The sequence below is a fragment of the Cervus canadensis genome, chromosome 22 (genome assembly GCF_019320065.1).
Source record: "Cervus canadensis isolate Bull #8, Minnesota chromosome 22, ASM1932006v1, whole genome shotgun sequence".
NCBI lineage: Eukaryota > Metazoa > Chordata > Mammalia > Artiodactyla > Cervidae > Cervus > Cervus canadensis.
The window spans coordinates 3892364-3918383 of NC_057407.1; the positions used below are offsets into that span (position 1 = coordinate 3892364).

At 41.6% G+C, this 26020-nt stretch overlaps 1 protein-coding gene across 9 annotated transcripts in view; it reads left to right on the forward strand.

Moving 5' to 3' along the window:
- The window catches only part of PPARG (peroxisome proliferator activated receptor gamma), a 124116-nt gene that overhangs the window by 74775 nt on the left and 23321 nt on the right, over positions 1 to 26020 (forward strand). For 8 of the 9 annotated variants that reach the window (XM_043442473.1, XM_043442477.1, XM_043442472.1 and 5 more), the window contains 4 exons: positions 4417 to 4644; positions 6399 to 6568; positions 14988 to 15126; positions 20315 to 20514. In XM_043442473.1, the coding sequence (XP_043298408.1) occupies positions 4425 to 4644; positions 6399 to 6568; positions 14988 to 15126; positions 20315 to 20514 (729 nt within the window). In that variant the 5' untranslated portion in view covers positions 4417 to 4424. Of the gene's footprint in view, positions 1 to 4416; positions 4645 to 6398; positions 6569 to 14987; positions 15127 to 20314; positions 20515 to 26020 lie in introns of those variants that run through there. The other variant, XM_043442480.1, reaches the window with a different exon arrangement.

Sequence of the window (26020 nt, forward strand, 5' to 3'; positions counted from 1 at the left end):
TAGATGCCCATCAGCAGACAAATGGATAAGAAAGCTGTGGTACATACACACAATGGAATATTACTCAGCCATTAAAAAGAATTCATTTGAATCAGTTCTAATGAGGTAGATGAAACTGGAGCCAATTATACAGAGTGAAGTAAGCCAGAAAGAAAAACACCAATACAGTATACTAACGCATATATATGGAATATAGAAAGATGGTAACGATAACCCTATAGGCAAGACAGAAAAAGAGACACAGATGTATAGAACAGACTTTTGGACTCTATGGGAGAATGCGAGGGTGGGATGATCTGAGAGAATAGCATTGAAACATGTATATTATCAAGTGTGAAACAGATCACCAGTCCAGGTTGGATGCATGAGACAAGTGCTCCGGGCTGGTGCACTGGGATGACCCAGAGGGATGGGATGGGGAGGGAGGTGGGAGGGGGGTTCAGGATGGGGAACACATGTAAATCCATGGCTGATTCATGTCAGTGTGTGGCAAAAACCACCACAATATTGTAAAGTAATTAGCCTCCAACTAATAAAAATAATTGTGAAAAAATAAATAAATAAATAAAAATGCAGAGCCAAATTGGCCCAGGTGATTCTAATCTAACTTTTTTTGGCCAGAATCTTAGGCATGTAAATATTTTATATAAAAATGCAGTCATTCTGAAAAAAAAAAAAAAGGATTGGATATGACTTAGCAACTGAACAACAATTATTAAGGAGATGCAGCATTTCCCTGGATATTCTAGAAGGTTTTCTTTTCTTTTCATAGGAGACAGCATAAAACCTGACAGGTAGACTGTATAGTTCTAGTGCTCCGACTTACCATTTAAAATCTTTCCTGACCCACTTCTGTACTCCCGAACAGTGACGCCTTCTCGGGTGAGAGAAGTTGCTTTACTTTGCATCATATGTCTCTTTGCATGAAATACACTGTAGTTTGGCACATTGTGAAAAAAATCTGCTCATGAACTGTCGCAGAGTTTAAAGCCAGGGTTGATGGTCTGAGATAAACGGCACATGTTCGTGTCCTACCCCACAACATCTGCCCCAGGACTGCCGTCTGCTTGAAACACACCTACAGTTGTGAAATTAAGGGCTGTGCCTAACGCAGGGCACTGGTCACCCGGCTGGAAAGTGACGATGCTGCTCCTCACCCCTGAGAAGGGCTGCTGCTCATGCAAGTGGTCTGCTCGTGTGTTCTTCCACGGGTAATTGCACGGGGTAACGAAAAACACCTACTCACCTTACAGCTTGGCAGAAACAGTAGCTTATGTTTTCTAGAGACAAAATTAGAAGCAGGCTCCCTGGACCCATCTCTTGAGTCAAAATAAAATAAAACATCTAGGGAACCACTGTGCCTCCCAGTAACTGTGACCGGTGGAGTACTATTGTTTAGGTCAAGGTGTCCCAGGATGAGAGGACAGGGAGAGGGAAGGAGAGGAAGGAAGGTACATGTCGAATGCTTTGTTTTCATAGAGATGAAGAAGCAAACTGTATTCTTTCTTTCTTTCTGTGTAGGGGGGGAAAAAGTTTATAGGACTCTAATCTTTCTGCTGCAATTATCAGAAGAGAAAAACTGAGTATACATTGTTGAGAGGAGGAGGTACAGCTTAAACTGTATTTTATTTATGATAATGAAAGCTACATCTTTCCTGGGGAGCTTCAGTCTTAGCAAAACTAAACCGCTGAGAAAGTATTTTTATTTTTTCCATTTTCCTCAGAGAAATGAATACTTGTTCTGGCCTTCCCTATAAAATATGATCATTGAGTTGGCAAGCATTTAGTAAACAAGGTCTGAAGGAAAAACGGAATAATAAGACACTGTCCTTTGCTCCAAAAACTGGAAATCTAACAGCGGAGATATTTGTTTAAATAATTATACCAAAGTGAAAGAGGTGTACTCAGAGCTGTGGGAACATGGAGAAGGGAGGATATTTTTTTAAGTTGGAGAATTCATGGAAGGTTTCATGGAGCAAGGAGCATGTGGACCAGTATGGGATTTTCCCCACTCCTGTGGGAAAGACAGACGGGCATCGTGACGTGTGATCGTGAGGAATGGGAGGAGTCCGAGGAGTCTCAGAAACGGCGTGAACAGAGACGAGCGGACTAGACAGTGCAGAGTGTCTGCCCGGGGCATGTGGTGTGAGGGGCCCAAGCACATGACTGCCGAGGGTGGGGGTGAGGTCAGGGAGCCCAAGTGGAAAATGACACTGAAAAAGTCAGACTGTCGGGGTGCTTGCATGACGGGTGAAGACTTTTAAATTTATTGCACGTCAATCAGTGCTTGATCGCTGCTTTTGCAGCAGATTGCCCTTTAGGAGAAGAGGACAATGAAGTTAGCGTTCTTGGGGGAGGGAGGGGTGGAGCACAACGGGCGTTTAGGGCAAGGAAATGTAGGATCCTGTGATGGTGGATCAGGGACGTCATACATTCAGAGCCATAGAGTGGACACCACAGAAGAGTGAACCCGACTATAAACTGTGGGTTTTAGTTAGTGATGTATCACTGTTGCTTCATCAGTTTTGTAACAAGCAATACCACACTAATGTAAGTGTTAATAATAGGGGAAATGTCAGTTATTAATAGGGGAAACTGTGTGTTTCAGGGTTTGGTGGGGAGGGAGAAAGGGGAAGAGGTATTGGAGAGCTTTATACTTTCTGCCCAATATTTAAGTAAACCTAAAGCTGCTTTTTAAAATAGTCTATTCTGGGCTTCCCTGGTAGCTCAGATGGTAAAGCATCTGCCTACAATGTGGGAGACCCGGGTTCGATCCCTGGGTTGGGAAGATCCCCTGGAGAAGGAAATGGCAACCCACTCCAGCACTCTTGCCTGGAAAATCCCATGGACTGAGGATCCTGGTAGGCTACAGTCCATGGGGTCGCAAAGAGTCGGACACGACGGAGCGACTTCACAAAAAAATAAAATAAAATAAAGTAAAATAGTCTATTCTCTTGGGGATGTCCCTGGCAGTCCAGGGGTGAAGACCTCACCTTCCGATGCAGGGGGCAAGAGTTCAGTCCCCTGGTCCGGGAGTGAAGATCCCACATGCCTTGTGGCCAGAAAACCAAACCATGAAACAGAAGCAGTATTGTAACACATTCAATAGAGACTTAGAAAATGGTCCATATTTTAAAAAGCTTAAAAAAATACAGTCTTTTAAAAAAATTAGTGTTCTTCTAGCTATGAAATGTACTTTAAGTATAAAGTTTTTTAGGAGTTCAGAATCATATCTTTAAAATCAGATAAATTTTTCATTCTATTTATTTACACATAAGTAGCTATTTTATCATTAAAATTTTCCCCAAAACTTTTCAATAAAACTAATGACCCTTAGGGATATGATTCCTGTGTTGAGAAGCCTGACATGGGTTGACAGGCAGTCACTGAAGTCATATGTTAAAAGTGAAACAAAATTAAACCAGTAAAATGATGAGCAAACAACTTTTCTTGCAACCCAGACATGTTTTGCATCTCTATTTTTATTTCCCGGTATGGATACAGCAGCATATACACTACCTTTAGCGTGGTCAACCTTTACTCTGGTCTTCAGAAGAACTTTGCGGTCAGCATAACCCACATTTGTGGATATTGCAGGTGAGACAAGAGAGGTGTCTTTTCATAGGGAAATGATTTATTTTAAGAAAAATGGCTGGAGAAAAATAAAATAAGCAGACTGAGGAGATGGGCAAAGTAAGTGATGCGTCCTGGGTTAGGTAGGTTTAGGTGACGTTCAGAACAAAAGATGCAGTTCGATGGATGCCCCGTCACTAAGAGCGCACGCTGTTTTCTGGATGTCACTGAGACCCAGTGTGAGCTCCAGACGGTCAGCAGTGCAGGGTTTGTACCATAACACAGATAGCATCAGGCTTTTTGCATCCTTCTTCGTGCAGATATTCAGACGTGCGAACCCACACAGCGCCTGAGGAGCCCTCTTGGAGCCGCTGAAGCGCATTCACAACGCTCATCTCCTTATTTGTGTTTTCGAGGCACTTTGTTTTTCTTACGAAGACCACAGCTAGAATCTTTAACCTCTTGCAAGAGTCAGCCTGTGAGAGCTGCATTCTTTAGCTCTCTGCTTGCTGGGAAAAAGCAAGAAGCCCATTCCCAGATACCCTTAGGAAAGTCATCCCGCTGTAAGGAGAGCAGGCTGTCTCTAGGACGTTGGTGTGGGCCTGCTGCACAGGCTGACACTGCTAGAGGCTCCTCGATCGTGACGTCCAGGCAAGGGGTGACTTCCCTCAGTTAGTTCAGCAGCCTGGACGGCACTAAGAAGGCAGTTGTGTTCGTTTCTCTCCTCGTGATCACCTAGGTGACATCTTGACCGGAGACTCTTTCTGTTCCCTTTCTGTGTATCTTCACGAGACTGCCCAGTCCTCAGGACTAACGTCACAGCTGGTCTTTTCTTTGTTTCAGAAATTACCATGGTTGACACAGAGATGCCGTTTTGGCCCACCAACTTTGGGATCAGCTCTGTGGATCTTTCTATGATGGATGACCACTCCCATGCCTTTGACATCAAGCCCTTCACCACCGTTGACTTCTCCAGCATTTCCGCTCCGCACTACGAGGACATTCCGTTCCCAAGAGCTGACCCGATGGTTGCAGATTATAAGTATGACCTGAAGCTCCAAGAGTACCAAAGTATGAGGTTTATTTCACTTTTCAGACTGTTGAGACTAGGATTGGACGAATCTCTCGTCCACAGTAGGGTAAATGCTCCCAGGACTAATGGCTGTGGTGAAGACATTTACCATTCATTTATTCATCCACTTGTCCATGAAATACTAAGCATTTATAATTGACCAATGGCTTCCCAGGTGGCTCAGATGGTAAAGAATCTGCCTGCAATGTAGAAGACCTGGATTCAATCCTTGATTCCCCTGGAGAAGGGAATGGCCGCCTACTTACTCCCTTGTTCTTGTCTGGAAAATTCCATGGACAGAGGAGCCTGGCAGGCAAAAGTTCTTGGGAAAAAGTGTCGGACACGACCGCGTGACTAACACTTTCGCTTCCCAGGTGGCTCAGTGGTAAAGAATCCGCCTGCAGTGCAGGAGACATGGGTTTGATCCCTGGGTCGGGAAGATTCCCTGGAGGAGGGAATGCAACCCACTCCAGAATTCTTGCCTGGGAAATCCCATGGACAGAGGAGCCTGGTGGGCTACAGTCCATGGGGTTGAAAAGAGTACATGACTGTGTGACTGAGCTGACACACACATGTAACTGACCAACAAGGCCGGTAGTCTGTGAGCACCCTGGATCATCTTTCCTTTTTCCCCGCTTCCCTCCTCTCTTTCTTTTCTTCTGTCCTTCTCAGGGACAATCTCCAGCATGATTACACCGCTAGCTGTATCTCAGGCTAAATGTCCGTCCCCCCAAATTCTGATTCATTGTTTCTACTTTTAAGTAGACAAGTAATAGTTTATTACCTGCTATAACTTATCACTGAATCACTATTACTATAATGCAATTTTCCTAATTCTGCACTGTGAACAGCTTACACTGAAACCTATTTTTCAGCACAAATTTGAATGTTGACATTGTAGACTATTGATAAATCTCCATGCCATTAATGCAGTTCACATCAAGAAAAACTAAAACTGCACTTTTCAAGATAAGATAAATTTCTGTGATGCTGTTTCCTTGATTTTTATCTCTTTGCTGTCATGCTGGTTTTCCAGAGCAACCACTGTGTAATTGGCAGCCATTACTTGACAATAAGTAAGAACTTCCTGTATTTCTAGTTTTTTTAAGATAAATTATATACGTGGTTATATTTACATGTGTGATTTCAGTTGAAGCCTAATATGGAAATTTAATAGGCTTGATCCTGACCAGCGGAAAGATAGTGCTTGCTTTCCAAAGTGTCTCTCTCTATCAAAGATCATTTTACAAACCATCTTTTCTGACTCAACATTGATGAGAACCTGGTCTCTTACTTTTCATGTACCCTCAAGCCAGGCATACCATTTCCTTCTCAGTTCCTTTTGTGTTTCCTTTGCAAGAGTGGTTTAAAAACGCTTCTAAAATGCAATATTTAAGTTGAAATGTATAATTTAATATTGTCATGAATGCCAAATACAGCCCATAGAAAAATAACCTTCATGATCTCAAATATATATTTCCTGAGGGAACGTTAGTATTATGAGGTACTGGAGGGTCATAGAACCACAAACTTAATTCCCTTCCCAATTTGTTTTCACAGGTGAGGCTCAGAGGCGTTGTGACTTGCATGTGATTACAAAGCCCACTTTTTTCCTGTGTCTTTTTCATGTTCCATAGTGCATCTAACCTAAATAATAAAATATGATAATAAGGTGTACGACAGCGACATGCCCTGTTGCCTGTTTCGCATTGTTTTTCCTGTGATAACTGGCCTCATGTTTTTCTGCACACAGGTGCAATCAAAGTGGAGCCTGTGTCCCCACCTTATTATTCTGAAAAGACTCAGCTGTACAGTAAGCCTCATGAAGAGCCTTCCAACTCCCTCATGGCCATTGAGTGCCGGGTGTGTGGGGATAAGGCGTCAGGGTTCCACTATGGAGTTCACGCTTGTGAAGGATGCAAGGTAAAAAAAAAAAAATCATTTTTTAAATAATTTGCTGAAAATGTACCTAGGTTTTCATTTCCTGTTGCAAACAGATGGCAAAGAACTGAGACAAAGCTGTCAAACTTCTAAATATCTTTGGTGAAACCCATTCTTTAGATGACATAACACTTGAAAACCTGAGAAAATTGTTAAAAAGCAAGGCTACTGTGCCTCACTTCCTTTTTTCCAAATTGGTCCTGTGCAGCGCTGATCTAATTCAAGCTTCACAGTTTGCAGATTACAAAAAACAGAAACTGCTTGTTCAAGGTAACGTGGCAAGACAGTGACAGGCTGACCCTGAACAGAACCCAGATTTCCTGAATCTCCTAATATTTTTTCTTTCCACTATACCATGTCATATTCTGTATATGTAGATAGATAGATAACCTTCGTTTGAGCCTTACCACAGTCCTATAAGGTTGAGCTTATTTATGGCCACTTTGCAGGTGTAGAAATCTTGTGTCAGTGAGATTTTCCCATGGTCATCCATTGTAAGTGGCAGATCCGTACACCTTCTGACTCCTAAACCAATACTGTGTGTTTTCTTATTCAGCATCAGCGTGAGCCATGAGTTATGGTCAGGCAAAGAGACACAGCCATTTTGGAAAAGAGATACCCTTTCTCTTCACCTCCTTTCTTTGTGAAAAAGGCTATTTTGGAAAGTTCAGTTAGTAATATTCTGCCCAACTATTGAGAAAATGTTAATCTACTCATGTTTTAAAATGTAGTTTCTTTTAAAGTAATTAATTCTAATAGGCTCCATGAATAAAATAGTAATTGAGTAGTATTTATACTCTATACTCTAGGGCTCAGAATAAATTGTTGATAAGTGTTTGCCTTATAAAATAACGCTGCTTCTGTAAGATCAGGTTCAATCATCAGCAGGGCTTTTTGTTCAGAATGAAGATACGTGACAGCAGTTAGATAGGTTGGAAGATCTGGGTTCCTAACTGGACCATGAGCCAAAAAAGGGAGTTAATATTTACTGAATTACTGCTATACACCAGATATTGGGCAAGATGCCTTTGTATATATTATATTTTTAACCATATCCTGCTGAAGTTTTCACATCTATAACATGATGGTGTTGATTTAGATGATCACTAAAGCCTCTTCAATCCAAAAGTTTATTTTTCTAAAGGCAACCTAATAAAGTGAAAGAGACAAGTTAGTGGTTACCTGGCCACTTGTCCACGGTCTGTAACCAATCACATGAGGATTTCAGCCCTCAGTCACTCATGTATAAAACAGTTTGGCTAGAGTAGCTCGCCAAAGGGCTTCTGATTCATCTCTGGGTCTAAAATTCGAAAATGACTCCTGGCAAGAGATGCTTTTATTTAAAACATGAAAACTCATTCATTCAGTGATTGAAACCAAACTAAAATATCTGTAACCTTATAGGAAATCATTATGTTCTCAAGGAGTAGTAAGAACCTGTCATTTTACTCTGTTAGATTTATGTAATTTTGAGGAAATTGTGGCTAAATTCTTAGAAGTACTTGAAGAAATCATCTAGTTTTGATCATCTTGGTAATTTATGTTGATAAATAAACTATGGTTGGTTAAGTTTCCACAATATTTTTTTTTAACGGGCTGGTAAAGCAGTTAGAAAACTATAAGTTTTAAGCAAATAGTTTCACTGTGATTCTATTCATCAGATATTTGTGGAGAGTTAACATTTCTGAGAACAGCTAAAAATTGAATTGCAATTTAAGGACTAACCAATCAACCAAAAATTGAAAGATATTGTCAGCAGTTGCTTATAGTGTTAAAGCTAAGTTCTGAGAGCATAAAAACTTAGAAGACCAACGCAAACAAAGAAGAAAAGTAGCAAAAAGAAGAGAAAAGAGGGAGGAGAAAACTCAAATGCCCTCTAGTTACAAACAGAAATGTTCTAAGGCAGAGACAGAGAAATAACACTTAAAACCTGATGAGTCCAGAGGAGTCCTTCACCTACCAGAGACAGACAAGCAAGAGCGGTAGAAGAAAATTAACAGTATTGTATAGTAACCTCCAGTAACTTGCAAACCATCCAAAAAAAAAAAAGATTACAGACTTCCTAGGAAAGGAAATCAACCCTGAATATTCATTAGAAGGACTGATACTGAAGCTGTAGCTCCACTGCTTTGGCCACCTGACGGGAAGAGACAACTTGTTGGAAAGGATCCTGATGCTGGGAAAGATGGAAGGGAAAAGGAGAAGGAGCAACAGAGGATGAGGTGGTTAGATAGCGTCAGGGACTCAGTGGGCATGAGTTTGAGCAGACTCTGAGAGATGGTGAAGGACAGGGAAGCCTGGCACACCGCAGTCCATGGGGTTGCAAAGAGCGGGACACGACTTAGTGGCTGAACGACAACGACAAGAAGACTAAAATACAGAGAAGGTTATGCTCACTGTAGAAGGGAAAATAGGCATCTGCCCATTTTAAAGATAAGAAAAATGTTAGAGGAATAATATAATTTGGCTTCTCCAAGTATGTCAGCAGTTCTCAAAGTGTGGTTTGGGGGTGGGATCCCTACGGCCTTTTCAAGAGAACCATGAGGTTGATGCTATTTTCATAATAATATTAACTTGTTTTTCACTCTCATGCTCTCAGGAATGTAAGTGGAGTGTTCTAGAAGCTACATGACATGGAATGGTAGCGTAGTTATAATGCCTGATGGAATGTGACCTGAATGTTCTTGTACATGATAATTTCTCAGGTTTTATTTCTAGTCTGATCAACGTCAATAGGTATAGCTCATATAAATTAAAACTGTTTAGAAACCTCAACGTTTTTGGGTGAGTAAAGGGGTCCTGAGACCAAAAAGTTTGAGAACTGTTGTTATAAGGTATGAGCCTGAAGACATGCTCACTCATTCTTTGGTACTTTGGAGTTAAACAGAACTGCTGCCACACTCTGAACGCCATCATTAGACCAGTTAGCCCAGTGCCCATCAGTAATCAAAGAGACCACCTTAATGGGACTTCCTTGGTGGTCCAGGGGTTAAGAATCCACCTGCCAATGCAGGAGACATGGGTTCAATCCCTGGCCTGGGAACTAAGATCCCACATGCCCCAGGGCATATAAGTCTATGTACCACAACTGCTGAGCCCACATACCCTAGAGCCTGTGCTCCACGACCAGAGAAGCCACTGCCATGAGAAGCCCACACACCGCAACTAGAGAGTAACCCCAGCCTGCTGCAACCAGAGGAAGCCAGTATGCCACAGCGAAGACCCATCACAGCCATAAATAAACTTTAAAAAGATACAGCCTTAGCTCACCAACAATACTCAGTGAAAGTGAAATTAACACACGTGTTAGACTGTGTTAAAAAAAGGTGTTTTGGCAATTTAACATTTGTCATTTCAGTAGAATGTGGGGTATACCCATAATTAAAATACAGTTGACCACAAACCTACAAACTAATTTACAATAGGAAAAAAATAGCTATATTGCTCAAGATAGCTGTTGGTAGATCTTCTTAAACATATTTACATGGCAGTGGAACAGTTTTATGTTGATGACCCTTGCCAAAGTTCAGACAGGAATAAAAAGTTTGGATTTGGATTACAAGAAAACAGTGATAGATTCTTCAGTCATTAATATTACAGACTTAGGTAATATATAACCTGTAACTAATGAAAGATTCATATACTTTAGAACTTATAAAGCTGACATTGATTGCTTACAGATTGGACATTTATTTTTTTCCCTAATAGGTTTCATAATATTTTTATGTCTATAGTGAAAGATCATTTTAGAACCATAGACTTAGTAAAGATACAAGGAAATACTACCATACAATACTGTATAATCTATTTTTATATTTCTATGTATTTTTGTATTTCTACCTCAGGAAGAGTTTTTAGTATATTCCCATGCACCAGTGGCAGCTCATTGATTCAGCCTCTGTGGGCCATATAGTTTCATGTTAAAGCTGACTGCAGGTCCGACACAGGGCATTTAATCTCATTGTAAAATTTAAATAGCACTCTTAGATCTCATTGTACCTGAAGTTTTGTTACTAGTAAAGCAATGAAGGAGAGGTTGGAGAAAATGTTTTAAGGAAGAAATAAGCAGGCTTTATGTTCTCACAAGCAAGTGTGAAGGTTTTATAATAAAAACATACACAAAGCGTTTTATGGTGACTGATGCATCTCCATCACACCAGTTCATAGACTTCATGGTGATCAGAACTGTGAGCTGTTGAAATTGCACTTCATTGTATGGACACTGACATAATAAAAACGAGTGTTTCTTTACTGGCAATGAAGAAAATTTTGGGGAAGCCTGCTTCATTCACCAAGTAAAGAAATAATTTTTTACAAAAAACTAAGTGAGAGCCTTGTATCTTCCTCTCCAGGTTTCTTGAAAAAGTCAGATGACAAGAAAGCAGTTGGTTATCATGAACTTAGTCTTAAAAATTTTTTTAAAGTAAAAGCAGTTCCAAGTTTGTGCTGGGGTTTGTATATACTTAGTTCAAGATTTTATGTGCATGGTCAGTGCATATATGATATAGAGAATGATGATCCTTTAACATTGGAATCATTACAAAAAATGTGATACTCTTTGAAAGACTTCATTGGGGTCAACACAAAAAACAAATCACATTATAAACATTAAACTTAAAAAACATAGTTATTTTATTAAAAGTCTTCATTTCCAACCATGCCAAAAAAGTGAGTACTCTGGGACCTGTTGGATAGCCGAGCAGCATTTTCAACTACTAGTATTGGGCTTTAAAAGTGAAACTCAGAGAAGCAGCCAAAGATATCCTGAAATATATATGATCCAATGGCAAAAATCAAAGCGAGATTTCTCCACAGTATTTAACAGTGGCAACAGTTCTGTACTTTAGCCTTCTGTGAATCAGTCAGGGGGGAAATGCCTTTTAAATATTCAAAGCGTCTTAGAACCCTCTGAGAATTAAAGAGGTTTACCTTCCTTTCCAGCATACCCTACATAGGACATATCCTTTGAGATGTTGCTGATCTCACAAGAGGTAGGGAAAACTCTCTAAAACATCGGTAGCAAAACAAGCAAACAATCCTAGGTCTTGAACTGCAGCTGCAGGCACACTTGGAGGGACAGAGTTTCCTCATGATAGATGCCCAGCTTCTGAGTTGAGCCAGAATTCCCAAGAGGGTCTGAAATAGTCATAAGTCAGTGGCACTCCTGACTTCCAACAGAAGGGTCTTCAAATTCTCTTTGGAGGAAAGAATTCCTGATTTAGACCCTGTAGGATTCTCACAATTTAAGGTCAAGAAATGACTTCAAAATAAAATATCAGCAAGCACATAAATAGGCAGCTTTCTTGATGACATTCATCAGAGGTAAACAAGCAAACAGAACTCTCCACCCTTACACAAGAATGCAGATATTGAAACTGCCTGATCCAGAATGTACAGCTATGTATGGGTTGTTTAAAGATAGAGGGCAGAATCATAGCAATGAATGAACAATAATAGACTATCAAGAATGACCAACAGTCTTGAAAATAAGTGAAACTTCTAAAAGTGAAAAATACAATCATTGAAATAAAAATGCTATGCAAGGGTTAAATAGCATACTGTACACAGCAGAAAAAAGGATTACCGAACTGAAAGATACGTGCAAAGAAGTTATTAAGAATGAAACCAACAATGTCTTAAAGAACATATCCCACCTGGAATCTGCTAGAATTTGAAGCCTCTTTTACTTCTTGAAGGATTCATAAGATCTTCGAATATTAAAAACATGTCGTTTTTACTAATGAAGGGTAATATACAGAACTCTTGAGAACTTTGGTGATGAAATGTTTGCTTTTCCTTACTTTTGCCCTTGCAAAAGTTTTTTTTTTTTATTTGTCATCTTATTTGGCTGTTCTGCTGTTTACCCTTGTGATCCACATTAATGGCAAGAAGATAAAAATATAAAAGAGAAATTCAGAAGTATTGAAGGCTTGAAAAGAAAGTCTAACACCTAAGTGGAGTACAGGAACCAATGAACTAGTGAGACCATGATGCAGAAAACGTCCAAGAAGATAAAGAAATCCATGGCTAGACACGGTGCGGCAAACTGCAGAGTACAAGAAGCAAAGAGAATTAAGTGCAAATCAAGGTCAGTTGACAACAGACATCTCAACAGAGACAATGAAAGCACAGAGACAATGGAATCCAGATTGTTAAAGAGGAAAAACTGAGTACCCTGTGACTCTTTCAAGAATGAGAGCAAAATGAAAAGGTTTACAAGTTAAAAAAAAAAAACAACTGAAGTTAAAAAGTTAAAAAGACTGAAGCAGTATTCTCCAAGGATAGTAAGCCATAGAGAGGAAAATCTATTTGCAAAATCTGTATGTAGTATGATACTACTTAATAAAGCCCTCAATCAAGCATACCTAAGCAATGTATTATTTAGTTTATAGGCTGTATGATAAAGCTGTGTTTTTTTAAAGGTCAGGGAAATGATAAGCTCAAAATTAGGGTTATGATTATATTGTCAAGCAGCCACAGGAGCGGCAGTTGGATAAGGGAAGAACACATAAGTGCATGCACGTGGCTGGTTATGATTTTAAGTCTTGAGTTGGATAATGGGCTCGTGTGTGATAATTATGTTACTCTGATTTATAGTGAAAGTCACTCAGTTGTGTCCGACTCTTTGTGACCCCGTGGACTGTCGCCCACCAGGCTCTCATGTCCATGGGGTTCTCCGGGCCAGAATACTGGAGTGGGTGGCCATTCCCTTCTCCAGGGGATCTTCCCGACCCAGGGACAGAACCCAGGTCTCCCGCATTGCAGGTGGATTCTTCACCATAAGAGCCGGCAGGGGGGCCCATTATGTTTCACAGTTACATGTATTTCCTACGTGTTTGTAATTATTACATTTAATAAGATGGCTTCAAAAACTGGAAGGAAAGAAGTGTGCCAGTGACCTTGTAATATCTCAGTCATAGTTTAGAATCTCAAAATATCAGAGATGGCCCAGAAAGGAAGTTAAATGACACATGCTTATTCAACAAAAATTTTTAATGGGGCACTATTATTAGTGTTTGGGTTACATCCAGGGACATAAGAGACCATCCCTGTCCCCAGGGAGCTCAGAATTATAGTTGGGAAGTAAGAGAGGGGCAGAAAATAAATAACTAAATTATGTGGTACATTAGGAACATAACTGCTAATGGAGTGGGGAGATGGCGGGTAAGAGCAGAATAAAGGAGAGCAAGAATTGCCAATGAGAGGTAGGAACAGGGACAGCCCACAGTATTGAATAAGGTAGATAAGCCTCATTAAGATGAGATGTTAACACAGCTTGAAGGCTGTGAGGGAAACAGGTGATTGTATATTTTGAGCATGAGCTTTCCACATGAGAGAAGGAAGTTGAGAGTGCCTTCAGGGCTGGAGTTGTGACAGCTAATATGGAGAAAGTTGCAGTAAAGTAAGCTCATAGGGTATCACCAGGACTTCAGTGGTGGTTGTGCTGGGTTAGAGATAATGTTAGATTTCCAAGTGAAGTTGTCAAGTAAACAGCTTAACATACTTGTCTAGAGTTCAAGGTAGAAATCTGGAGAAAGTAAAAATGTGTGTCAGTGGTAGAATCAATCCTAATTCAGTGCTTTTTGTATTCAAACAGGGCCAGATAAATTTGAAAGAATTAAAAAGTGAGTTTCATGAAAATGAATGCAATAGAAATGAGTAGAAATATTCTCAACAACAACAAGATGGAGTTAGAAAACATTTCTCATTAGAATTTTTTCAGATCTTTCAAAAATAAACATAGCAGAATTCAGCCTCAAATTGACATGTTTGCTATTTTGAGATAGTGGTCAAGTTTCTGAGAACTTATATATTACATCTCCTGTTATTTTCTGTTATCTCTGTTTGTAGGCTACAGTGATTATGGAACACTCTTTCAAATGCATAAATAAATGAAACCAATTTTGTAGGAAATTATGCAACATAGAGAATTCCAAAAAAATTACCCACATGTGGATTTTTATTGGCCTTGCTCATGTTTTAGAATGAAATGACTCTAAGTTTGCCAAACTGCTTAGCACAATTATAAGGTTAGGGCATGCTGCTGGAATGATTTACAGAGAGACTGAACTGATTACATGGTGTTTTATTTGCATTACATTAAATCCAGAGCACTTCTTAGGGCTTGCTGAAATCCAGATGTGGGGCCAAGATTCTCTGAATGACATCAGTGGGTTGTGGTCACTAAGAGCTAAAAAAGGGACACTGGCGATCCTCTGTTTCTTTAGTTTATAGCAGAGAAAACCGAGAGAGGTTAAGTGATTTGTCTAAAGTCACCACTGACGAAATGTGTCAAGAGCCTCCAGTGTCTAATACTCAGGCCATTGTGGGTTTAAGCCATTGTCACAAAGACTTAACACTTGCTTCTTTTCTCCCCCCGCCCCCCAATATTCCTTTGTAGGGTTTCTTCCGGAGGACAATCAGATTGAAACTTATTTATGATAGGTGTGATCTTAACTGTCGGATCCACAAGAAAAGTAGAAATAAATGTCAGTACTGTCGGTTTCAGAAGTGCCTTGCTGTGGGGATGTCTCATAATGGTAAGTGAGCACTTTGTGCCCCGCACCCGATGCTTCTCATCACGGCTGCTAGATCCGTAGACCCCGAGGGCTGTGGCTGAAAACGTGTACAGTTTTCCCACAGATTGCCAGATTTCAGAATATTGCATGCCAGTAAAGCGTTTCTCAATTAGGTCAGAGTTGTTCAGCTCTAAGTGTGAATCCTTCTCTCTTGTAGTTGGGCATTTGCCACGATGGGAGAAAAGACTGGGAAGTCCGGGCGGTAATGAAAGTTACTGTAGTGCTCTGAAACACGTGTATGAGAGTTGTGATTAATTTTTTGTGTTGCTTTAATAGTATTAAAAATAGAATTATAAGTGTAAATAGTCTCTATTTTATTTTTTTATTTTATAGGAGCATGGTTGATTTACAGCTATGGGTTAGTTTCAGGGGTACACCAAGGTGACTCAGTTAAACATATGCATATATCCACTTTTTCTTTTTTTTTAAAGATTCTTTTCCCATGTAGGCCGTTCAGAATATTGAGCAAAGTTCCTTGTGCTAGACAGCAGATTATTGCTAGGTATCTATTTTATAAACATTAGTTTCTACTTTAAATGTAAGAAAATTCTGATTTATGGATATGGAACTTTAGTGGTATATCAGACATAGACATATGTCCTTTTTTTCTCTTTACTATGCAGAAATGAGCAGAACCCTATCCTTGACTTTGTACAGCATACAATTTATGGATTAAGCAAGTATTTTTTAAAGTTCCACAAAGCTTCAATAGGAGAGTAAAGCATTCTACTTTTTTGAACCTGTATCTTAAGTGAAGCTTATAGTTAGGAGTGTCAGCTTAAGGGCAGGACTGTTGAAGACCCATGTTTTCATGAACTGTAGAACTAACTCAGTACAGTCATGGGAGATAGCCCTGTTTGAAGAAATAGCTCTTAATCGCCATTTGGCTCTTATTGGTTGACTGGCTCACAAAACAAATTTTTGATGTAACTTGGTAGTATTATATTTGTCAAGTATTCATCAATTCTTTCAAAACTTATTATGGGCTTAGAGATACATTGATAAAATGCCAAAGTAATCAAATTAAATCTGAAGTCTCATGTCATCGTATGCCCTATTTTTTCTTTCTTTTACCTTTTCCTCTCTCAAAACTGATCTGGTAAGAAGATATAATATTTGAAGTCAGCCGTCATCTATGAGGACTCCAAAGCATCTGTGAAAATTAAATTTTTGTTCCATCATGCAGATTTTTTTTTTTAACAGCAACAATCAAGATATTTGGGAATCACTAATTGAATAGGTCTTCTACCCTTTAAAAATGGTTTACAAAATTATATTTGTATCGTTAATATGGGGTCATTTTCTCTAAAGGCAAGAATATATTTTGAATAGTTCTACCAACTCTATTAGACAGGATAGAAATTTGGTCCAACTTTCCCAGCAATTGATTACATCTGCTGTCTATACAACTTCAGTCATTAATTGCAGGATAATTTGCTGGTTTAATTCTACCGATTTCCTTTTCATTTCAGACTTCGTAAAGCAAGGGTACATTTTCAGTTGCAGGATTACATTTTAGGTGATGTGATCATGTTGCAGTAAATTTATTTTATCTTTATGAAGAAATCTTTGACTTTGAGGTCATTGTTATAAATACCACGTAGGAAAAGATGCCAGTTTTGCTTTCAATTGTATTTACTTTTTGTCCTTTAAAAATTGTCACTTTTCATATTGAGGTACAATATGTTTTCTGTTGCTTGCACACATTCATGTAAAATATATCTCCTATTGCTTATTGTTTATAGGCAAATAATTTAAAGTGCAACTTTTATAGTGTTGATGGTATACTTTTCTCTTTCCAGAAAAGTCAAAGCTAGCATAAGCATGATAATTAGGTCATCTTTTGCCTTCTTGTGCCCATTAGCTTACTCTATTTAGAGAGAGGAGCAGCCTTGTAGAGAGTGTTCGGTTAATTCTTACAAAGGTGAAAAAGGAAAGAAATTAAATATCATGGTATCAAAGATCATACTTTAGCATTTATAGGATTGCAAACATGACTAAGAAAATCCATTTTCAGGGTTTTTTTTAATGGAAATGGGCTGCACAGAAAAGAAAGCAGCTAGGTTTTCCCTATTCCATCCACTTTAGACAGAAGTTTTATTTTTCACAAATATGAAAAGTTAGTGAAACCTTAGCTTTACAGAGTTAAGCATCTTTGGCTTAGACGGTAAAGAATCTGCCTGCCATGCGGGAAGCCCGGGTCAGTCCCTGGGTGGGGAAGATCCCCTGGAGAAGGGGATGGCTCTGCCTGGTGGGCCGTAGTCCACGGGGTTCGCAAGGAGTCAGACACAACTGAGCAACTGGCCCTTACACTTTCACTCGCTTTACTGATTAGGATGTTGTAGTATATAAACGATGCCTTTTGTCTTTTAATTAAAAAAAAAGCTGACAACTTTCAAAATAACTTCCTAGCAGCTTGTTAAATTCTAGAAAAGTGGTTTCACAAATTTCTGTGGCTCTCCCCATTTTAAGGTACTTCTCTTCTTTCTTGCAAACAAAAGCACCAGTGTATGTTGCAAAAAAGAAAAACCGGAATGGCAAATGACTTTAAACTGCAACATGTTACTTTTTGTTTCTTTAGTCTTCTTTGTGGTATGGGGAAAATCTCCCCAAATTCAAATAACTTTCAGCAGATAGAACAGAGTGAGAAGTCCTAAGGCAGAGGCTGTGGTACTCACACCTTCAAGGGGTTCATTACTGCCCACAGTTCAGCCTCCACCTCCCTCTTCCCACTGCTGCTCTTTCCACTTACATTTCAGACAAGCTGTATTCTTGGCTGTTGCTGCAAATTACCCAGTGATAGAACACCTCTGGGCTCTGCTTCCTCTGCCCTTCCTTCCCTGTCAAAATCCTACCTGGTGTTGAAGGCCCAACTCAAACACCTTCTCTTCCATCCAGTTTCTGATTCCCCCTTCTTTCTCTTCTGTGTGCTTCTTAACCTCTCCTGTAAGCGCCATGTTGTCAGAAAGCAAGGGAGCAAACAGACCTGTACCGCCAAAAACCAAACTACTGAAAACCGTAAAAAAGGAGAAGTCAGAGAGGGAAAAGCCAGGGAAGTCCACCAGGAGGCCAGTGCAGTGTTGTGAGCGCAGGCATTGGGCATGGCCAGATGAGGCGGCGTTGAAAGAAACATCACCGCCATGACCAGCGAATGCACACGTCTGAGGGGAGAGAGGTGGTCAGAGATTACTCGAGGTGCTTAGTTTGGGTGACAGAGTGAGCTAATCCAGAAAGGAAAACAGGAAAACAGGAAAACAGGAAGAGGAGACTGTTTGAAGGGGAAATGAAAAGTTTGATTTTCTATTACATTAAATCATGGCTCAGACGGTTGAGAATCTGCCTGCAGGAGACCCAGGTTTGATCCTTGAGCTGGGAAGATCCCCTGGAGAAGGGAATGGCACCCCGCTCCAGTATTCTTGCCTGGGAAACCCCGTGGACAGAGGAGCCTGTTGAGTTACAGTCCATGGGTTGACAAAGAAACACGACTGAGCCAGTAACTTGAGGTGCCTATAGAATATCCAGCATCCACAGGCAAAGGGACACAGGAAGAAGTGAAAAATAAGGGTACAAATCTCAGGGAAGAGAGGGCAGGAGTCGTTAGCACATTTTCTGCTTTAGAGAGAAAGCTTGAGCTAGGAATAACAGCATGTAAATGAAGGAAGAGGGGCTTTCACAGAGGTCTGGAAAATAGCCGACAGAAAGGCATGGGGAGCCAGAGAGGCAGAGACCAGTATGAGAAACTTTTGAAATTAGAGGGTGGAGAAGGTCAGCAGTGTGAAGGGCTGGGAGGAAGCCGGGGAGCTCAAGCAGAACGAACACTTAGAACAGGCCCCTAGATGTGCCCGTTGGAGGAGCTGAAGGGGCCTTTGTAAGAGCAAAGTTTTGGTGAATTTAAATGAGGAAAAGCTAGATTGCGGTGGTGCTGTGTGCTCAGTCGCTCAGTCACGTCTACTCTTTGCGACCAGTGAGCTGTAGCCTGCCAGGCTCCTCCGTCCATGGGGTTCTCGAGGCAGGAAACTGGCGTGGGTTGCCATTTCGTCCTCCAGGGGGTATTCCCGACCCAGGGATTGAACCTGCATCTCTTGCTTCTCCTGCATTGGCAGGCGGATTCTTCACCACTGAGCCACCAGGGAAGCCCCCTTGCTACACTTGATCCTAGCCCAAAGGCCAAGAAGCGATTGCAGTGGGTTGGGAGGTAAAGAGTAAGACAGTGAGGGACGATAGCTCTTTCAGTAAGCAGTGGCGGAGGAAAGGGGGATCGTACTGGGGCCAGAACCTTAAACCCTGCTTAGATGGAGAGGAAGGAGCTGGTAGAAAGCAGTACCGGAGAGGGAGAGAATAATCCATGCGTATGCAGGCTCTCTTTTATATTTTGGATCTGCCATACACATCCTTTTCATCCTTGTGTCCCCTGGTCCAGTTTGTTGAGCCGGTCGGTATCTTCCATCAAACAAGATGTTCAGTGAATGAATTAAACGATGCCACGTAAGCCTTCAGAGTCAGAAGATGAGGCCGTAGTATCTTGCTCATCTTGACTTTGGAGAGAAACCTGGACAGATGTTTAAATATCCTCTCCAAATAGTTTGAAAAACGTTACCCCCAACTTAAAAATTACTTAATCGTGGTGATAAGACTGCCCCTTGTTTTACTGTAGAGGAGCTAGAAAATAAAATGATTGCCAAGTCCTGCAAAACCTCCAAATGCGCATATTTTTTCCCTCAAGAAAGAGAGGTGGAAAAACATGACTTATTGGCAACAGTCATATGAAAAGCAGTAGTGTTATTTTTCATACAAGTCTCGCTTACAGGTTACAGCTGTTGCAAAATAAACATGTTAAAAGCGGAAAAACTGACCATGAGACGAAGCCTTACTCATTGTCAAAAGCCTGATATGACTGCAAATTCACCCCTTAGATGTTAAAGGACAAAAATATTTTTAATAAGACTCAACCTAATTCACTTGCCACCCCTCCCATGTTCATTGCAGCATGATTTATAATAGCTAAGACATGGAGCCTACCTAAGTATCCTCTGATGGATGAAAGGATAAAGAAGTTGTGATGTGTATGTGTACACACACAAGAATGTATATATATGTATATACAGGAATGAATGCACTGATGCATCCTGCCCTTTGTCTTCTTCTGTAGCCATCAGGTTTGGGCGCATGCCCCAGGCCGAGAAGGAGAAGCTGTTGGCGGAGATCTCCAGCGATATCGACCAACTGAACCCAGAGTCTGCGGACCTCCGGGCCCTGGCAAAGCATTTGTATGACTCGTACATTAAGTCCTTCCCGCTGACCAAAGCGAAGGCGAGGGCGATCTTGACGGGAAAGACGACAGACAAATCAGTTAGTTCTCTTCTACTGTCTTCATTTGGGGTGGCTGGGTTTTGCTGTTGTTTTCCCTTCGAGTAAATGACTTACCGTGTTACACACAGACGTGGTAAAGAATCCGCCTGCCATGCAGGAGAACCCAGTTCAATCCCTGGGTGGGGAAGATCCCCCGGAGAAGGGGATGGCAATCCACTCCAGTATTCTTGCCTGGGGAATCCCATGAACAGAGTAGCCTGGCGGGCTACCGTCCATGGGGTTGCCAAGAGTCGGACACGCCTGAGCGACTAAGCACCCATGCACACCCCCACACAGTACCGTTCTGTGGTTGGCTGGTACCTACTGCAGGCTGAGTCCAAAATAGAGGGGAGAGAGTGTTTTCAGATACGGTAAATAAACATTATTTTGAATAGGGAAAAACTCCTTCAAGCTCTCCTAATAAAATTTTTGAGACTAGTCTAGAAAGATACAGGTCACCTTGGTGGTGGTTTAGTTGCTAAGCCGTGTCCGACGCTGCAGCAGGTCATCTTAACTTGAGCAAATGAACTCAGGCTCCCCTCATGCCACCACGCTCTTTCAGGATCCATATCTTTTCTTGGCATCAAAATCACTGGCCACGTTTGCACGCCTTCAAGCAGCCCAGGTTTTCTCTGGGAAGGGCCTGACCTAGGTTTGGGAAAGGCGGTCGATCCCATGATTGTATCGTGCAGAACTACTCAAGTACCTCTCAGAAGTTCTCTGTGGGGCATAAAAATATGTTTCGAATATCACACCCCCTTTCTTGCCTTTAGTGCTGTCTTGATTATTACCCCCAGGGAGCTGGGAGCTCCGTCCTCGTGTCGTGTATGAGTTTTACCGTCTCGGAGGCTCCGAGCAGCCTGGGCTACTACAGGGGATTCTCAGACATCAGCAGGCGCATTGATGACCTGTTTAGGAGACCCAGAGTGGGTGATAATGGTGGTTGAGTCCGTTTTCCAAGAAGTGGAATTCTTCCCTGATAACCAGCTGAGAAAGCACATGGGAATGACATTGAAACGAACTATAACTGTGCCTGAACTCCGGCCCTGGTCCTGCCGTCACCTTCAGCTGTGACCTGGCTCCCGTCTCTGCACCACACTGTTCACAGGCAGGGTCTGGTTTTGAGAACAACGTCCGTACCAGGTTCCTAGGGCAGAAGGAGCCACAGGACATTCTGAAGACACTGTCCCAACCCTTGAAAGCCTCTGCATGTTGTCATTTATTTTCAGATGCACACATGAACAGATGAACAGAAATATGTAACTCTCTCCCCACTTAATTTTATTTGGGGGAAAGTTTTATCACCTGTTACTGTATTTTGATGACTGTCTCAAAACATTATTTTTTTTTCTTTTAGCTATACCATAAGAGTAGAATCAGCTAATAGAAAAAGAAAACCTTTTATGCAGTTGGCTGCGTAAAAAGTCAACTATCAAGAAGGGCAGTGGGTTTCCTGACTGCCAGAGAGATCACTGGTACCCTAACAGTATTATACCTATATCCAGCTGTTTACAGGTTTTTAAAAATCTTGCACATTCGTTATGTTCAAGACCCACACTACCTTGCAGCTGCTATTATTATCCTCTTTTGTTCTCCTCCCAGAAGCCAGTCTTGCCCATTGGCCAGCAATGGCCTGGTGGACAGAGACTCTGTGTGAAATTCCCAAGAATTCTCACCTTGGGAAAGCATTCGAAGTGATGGTTTATTTTTATGAATGTGTAGATCAGCAGGAATGTCCCACCTTGTTCTGCTGCCCCAATACCTCCACAGTCGAGAAATTTTCCTTGTGTTGTTTTGTTCTTCTCGAATTCTAGTGAGGACCTACTGTCTTCCATAGGGCAGGCAACAGGTTGTACGTCATGATAAAGCTGAGTCTAGGGCTTCCCTGGCGGCTCAGTGGTTAAGAACCCACCCGCCAATGCAGGAGACCTGGGTTCAGTCCGTGGGTCGGGAAGATCCCCTGGAGGAGGAAACAGCAAACCACTCTAGGATTCTTGCCCGGAGAATCCCGTGGACAGAGGAGCCTGGCGGACTACAGTCCATGGGGTCTCAAAAGTGTCAGACACGACTTAGCGAGCAAACAACGAAAAGCAGAGTCTATGTATTCTTTAAACGAAGAAATGAGGGCACAGCAAAACAAAAACGGATGGCCCCGGCCTCGCTCACTTTACCATGGAAGGTAAACGTGTTCGTTTAAAGGTTAGAGAAACAAGAAAATCAGAGCAGCCTGGCTGAATAGAGTTAACAGTGGAAGGCAGCTTGCGCCAGTTCTCTGAGAGCCCCATGTGTGACAGGGAGCCAGGCAGGAGACCCTGAGCCGGGAGCGGTTTGGTGACCAGGGAGAGCCCAGAGCACACTGTTTACTCCACAGTTTGCCTCGGGCCGTTCAGTTTCCAGGAGCTAGTTTCTCACCTCTTTATCTCCCCATCCAGACCTGCAATCCACACTGGAAGTCCTATTAATTTAATAGTACCTGAAAGATAAGAGGAAAGCATTAAAAAAAAAAATTTTTTTTTTTTTCTCCAGTAGTCAAGATTTTAAACTTATACTTACAGTGGCCAGCATACTGTTTCGTGTGTTAACTGAGCGGTCCAGAGCCCAATTCACTATAAATCACTTTAAAAGCTCACGGCAATTGAGTCTTTGGCTCTAAATCTTTGAGTTTAAATGAAGGTAATTGTAGGCTCTTTTAGTGTGTTAGTTGCTCAGTCGTGTCTGACTCTTTACGACACCATGGACTGCAGCCCGCCAGGCTCCTCTGTCCATGAAATTCTCCAGGCAGGAATACTGGAGTGGGTTGCCATTCCCTTCTCCAGGGGCTCTTCCCAACCCAGGGATTGAACCAGGTCTCCTGCATTGCAGGTGGATTCTTTACCATCTGAGCCATCCGGGAACCAAGGCTCTTTATGGGGTATTAAATGTTAGTATCTCAGTTGTATCTGACTCTTTGTGACCCCGTGGACTATAGCCCTCCAGGCTCCTCTGTCCATAGGATTCTCCAGGCAAGAATTCTGGAGTGGGTTTCCATTCCCTTCTTCCAGGGGGTTTTGTGGGGGGAGAGTGGGGGAAGCCCCAAAGTTTTATGGGGTAAATAGGTATTAAGCTATTTTAAGGGAAAGTGCCATAAAATGCTTAATTATCGGCTTCCTCTTATAGTAACTAAGACTGTGCTTTGTCTATAATAGTTACTCAAAATGTGTTTGCTTAATTGAATTAAAAGCTGCTGCCTATGCCCTTTGAAATTCTGGACTTTCATCAGAAGGCCTTTAGCCCAAGATTTGCTCACCAACCTGGACATCATTAAAAATCTGGATGGAGGCAGAATTGCCTCTTGTTAGGGTCTGGGAAGGAAAGAGAGACTGGGCCAAATTAGAATAATCCACCCTCTGATTACACAAAGCTGAAATAGAATTGTTTGGCTCTCTCTTTTCTCCTTATCTTGCAAAATCAAATTAAGCACTAGTGGAAAGAAATAGTGCAGAGAGGAATATGGGAAAGGGAAAAAAATAAAATCAGAATGTGATTTCCAATGAGACTAGAGATTTGTTCTTTATCTTACATGGTCATGTTATTCATTTGATAGCATCTATCTCAGGGCTGTTGTGTTATCTCTTCTTGGCCAGGACTTTTGAAAGTGAAGATTTGCATTGATAGGAAAAGTTGTGCAGAAGGGCGGACTCTTGAGAGGATGGGGGGATCTGGAAAAGGGGCCATGGCTGGTGCAGGAGAGCCATTTGGGTCTCACTGCACACCCCACTGGAAGGCTGTCATTAGGGTGGGTGCCGCCAAGCCGGGGGAAGGCTGCTCAGCATAGTGGATAACCAGTTACCCAGAACCTTTGTGAAGGGAAATGGCTTTATTGAAGAGGCCTTTCTTTAAATTTATCTTCCTGCTCCGTTTAACCCTCGCCTGTTCTGTCTCATTGGTGACGCGCCTGCTAGTCTTTCAGGCCCAGCTCCAGCATTTGCCTCCAGGGCAACCAGGGCTTCTCCCTTCCCCACTCAGCTCTCCTCTGTCTCTTATTCCCTGGTGCCATTGGCACTGTGCAGAACAGGTAAATGAACAGATCAGTTAAATGCTCCTTTTTAAAGAAATACTTGTTTATTTGGCTGCATCGGGTCTTAGTTGCAGCACGAGAGATCTTTCCTTGCAGCGCACAGACTCTGTGGCATGTGGGCTTAGTTACCCCGCGGCATGTGGGATCTTAGTCCCTTGACCAGGGATCGAACCCGTGTCACCAGCTTTGCAAGACGGATTCTTAGCCAGTGGGCCCGCAGGGGCTCCCCTCCTGTCTTTTAAACTTAGACGTCATACCTTTAGAATATGATGGTCCCACTTTCATTGTCCTTCCTCAAAGAGTAATGTTTGGGAACTTTAGGCTCTGGGTCTAGGGGAAGATGGGGAATTGGAATCACAGGGTGTGGGACATCAGAGAAGAAACTTTAGGAGCACTGGACCTTTGAGCCACCCTCAAATAGAAATGGAACTGACTCTCCCCATGGTCTGTTTCCCTGTCAATGGCTTGTTCCGCCCAGAGCCCTTCTTTGAGAGAATCTACAGAACTCTTAAAATCACAAATATGCTAGAACTAGGGTGCTGTGTCTACTGAAGGCAACCTGAGAACTGAACGGACTTTGGAAGTTCCCAGTGTTTGACTGTTACCCTGCTGTGATGATCACACTGGGTGTATCGTTGTCACATGATCCCATGTTTGTTGATGAAAATAAACAGAGAGTGGTTTTCAAAAAACCATTTTCAGTGCCATGGTTTGTCATAAAACAATAAATAGAAAAACCCTTGGTGTGTCTGCCAGCTTTTCACTCCATATCTGAGGGATGGTGAGGCCCTGCTGACTGCGCTCTGTCTGCAAATAAGGAATAAAGCTTGTTATTTATACTGTATTGGACTTTGGGTCCCAAAGAATCGCCCTGCTTATAACGCATGTATGTGGAGTCACTGTTTTTATAATTGCAGGAGCAAACTGGTGCCATCATAAAAATGGTTCTTCTAAACAGTGTGTGAAATAGGAAACCAAGGAATAGTAAAACCAGTATGGAAATATAAACTTTTGTGAAAACAGTTCTGTACCCATTTAAATGTTTGCATCCTAAAATTTACAAGGGCCGTCAAACATAGTAAGTCAAACTATTGGAAAGATATCTATCCTTTTAAATCCTACGCTTACCAGCTAAACAAAATGTGGTCTGTCTCCGCTTTTCCCTGAGTGAGCTGGAATTTGCTCCCCTGAGAAGGAAGACACCAGACAGACAGACAAAAGAGACTTGGGAACTGCAGTGTAAATAAGGAGCAGAATGGCAGTGCTGCTTTGTTTTGATCACTGTTGAAGAAATTTGGCTCCTGGAATCGTTAAATCTATAGAGTCACATTCTAAAAATAAATTTATTTCCAGTACTATCTGGAATCACTAAAGATATAACAGATCTGAACAAATGGGCTTCTTTTAGACAGTAAATTTAGAAGATAATATTCTATGTAGTCAAGAAGA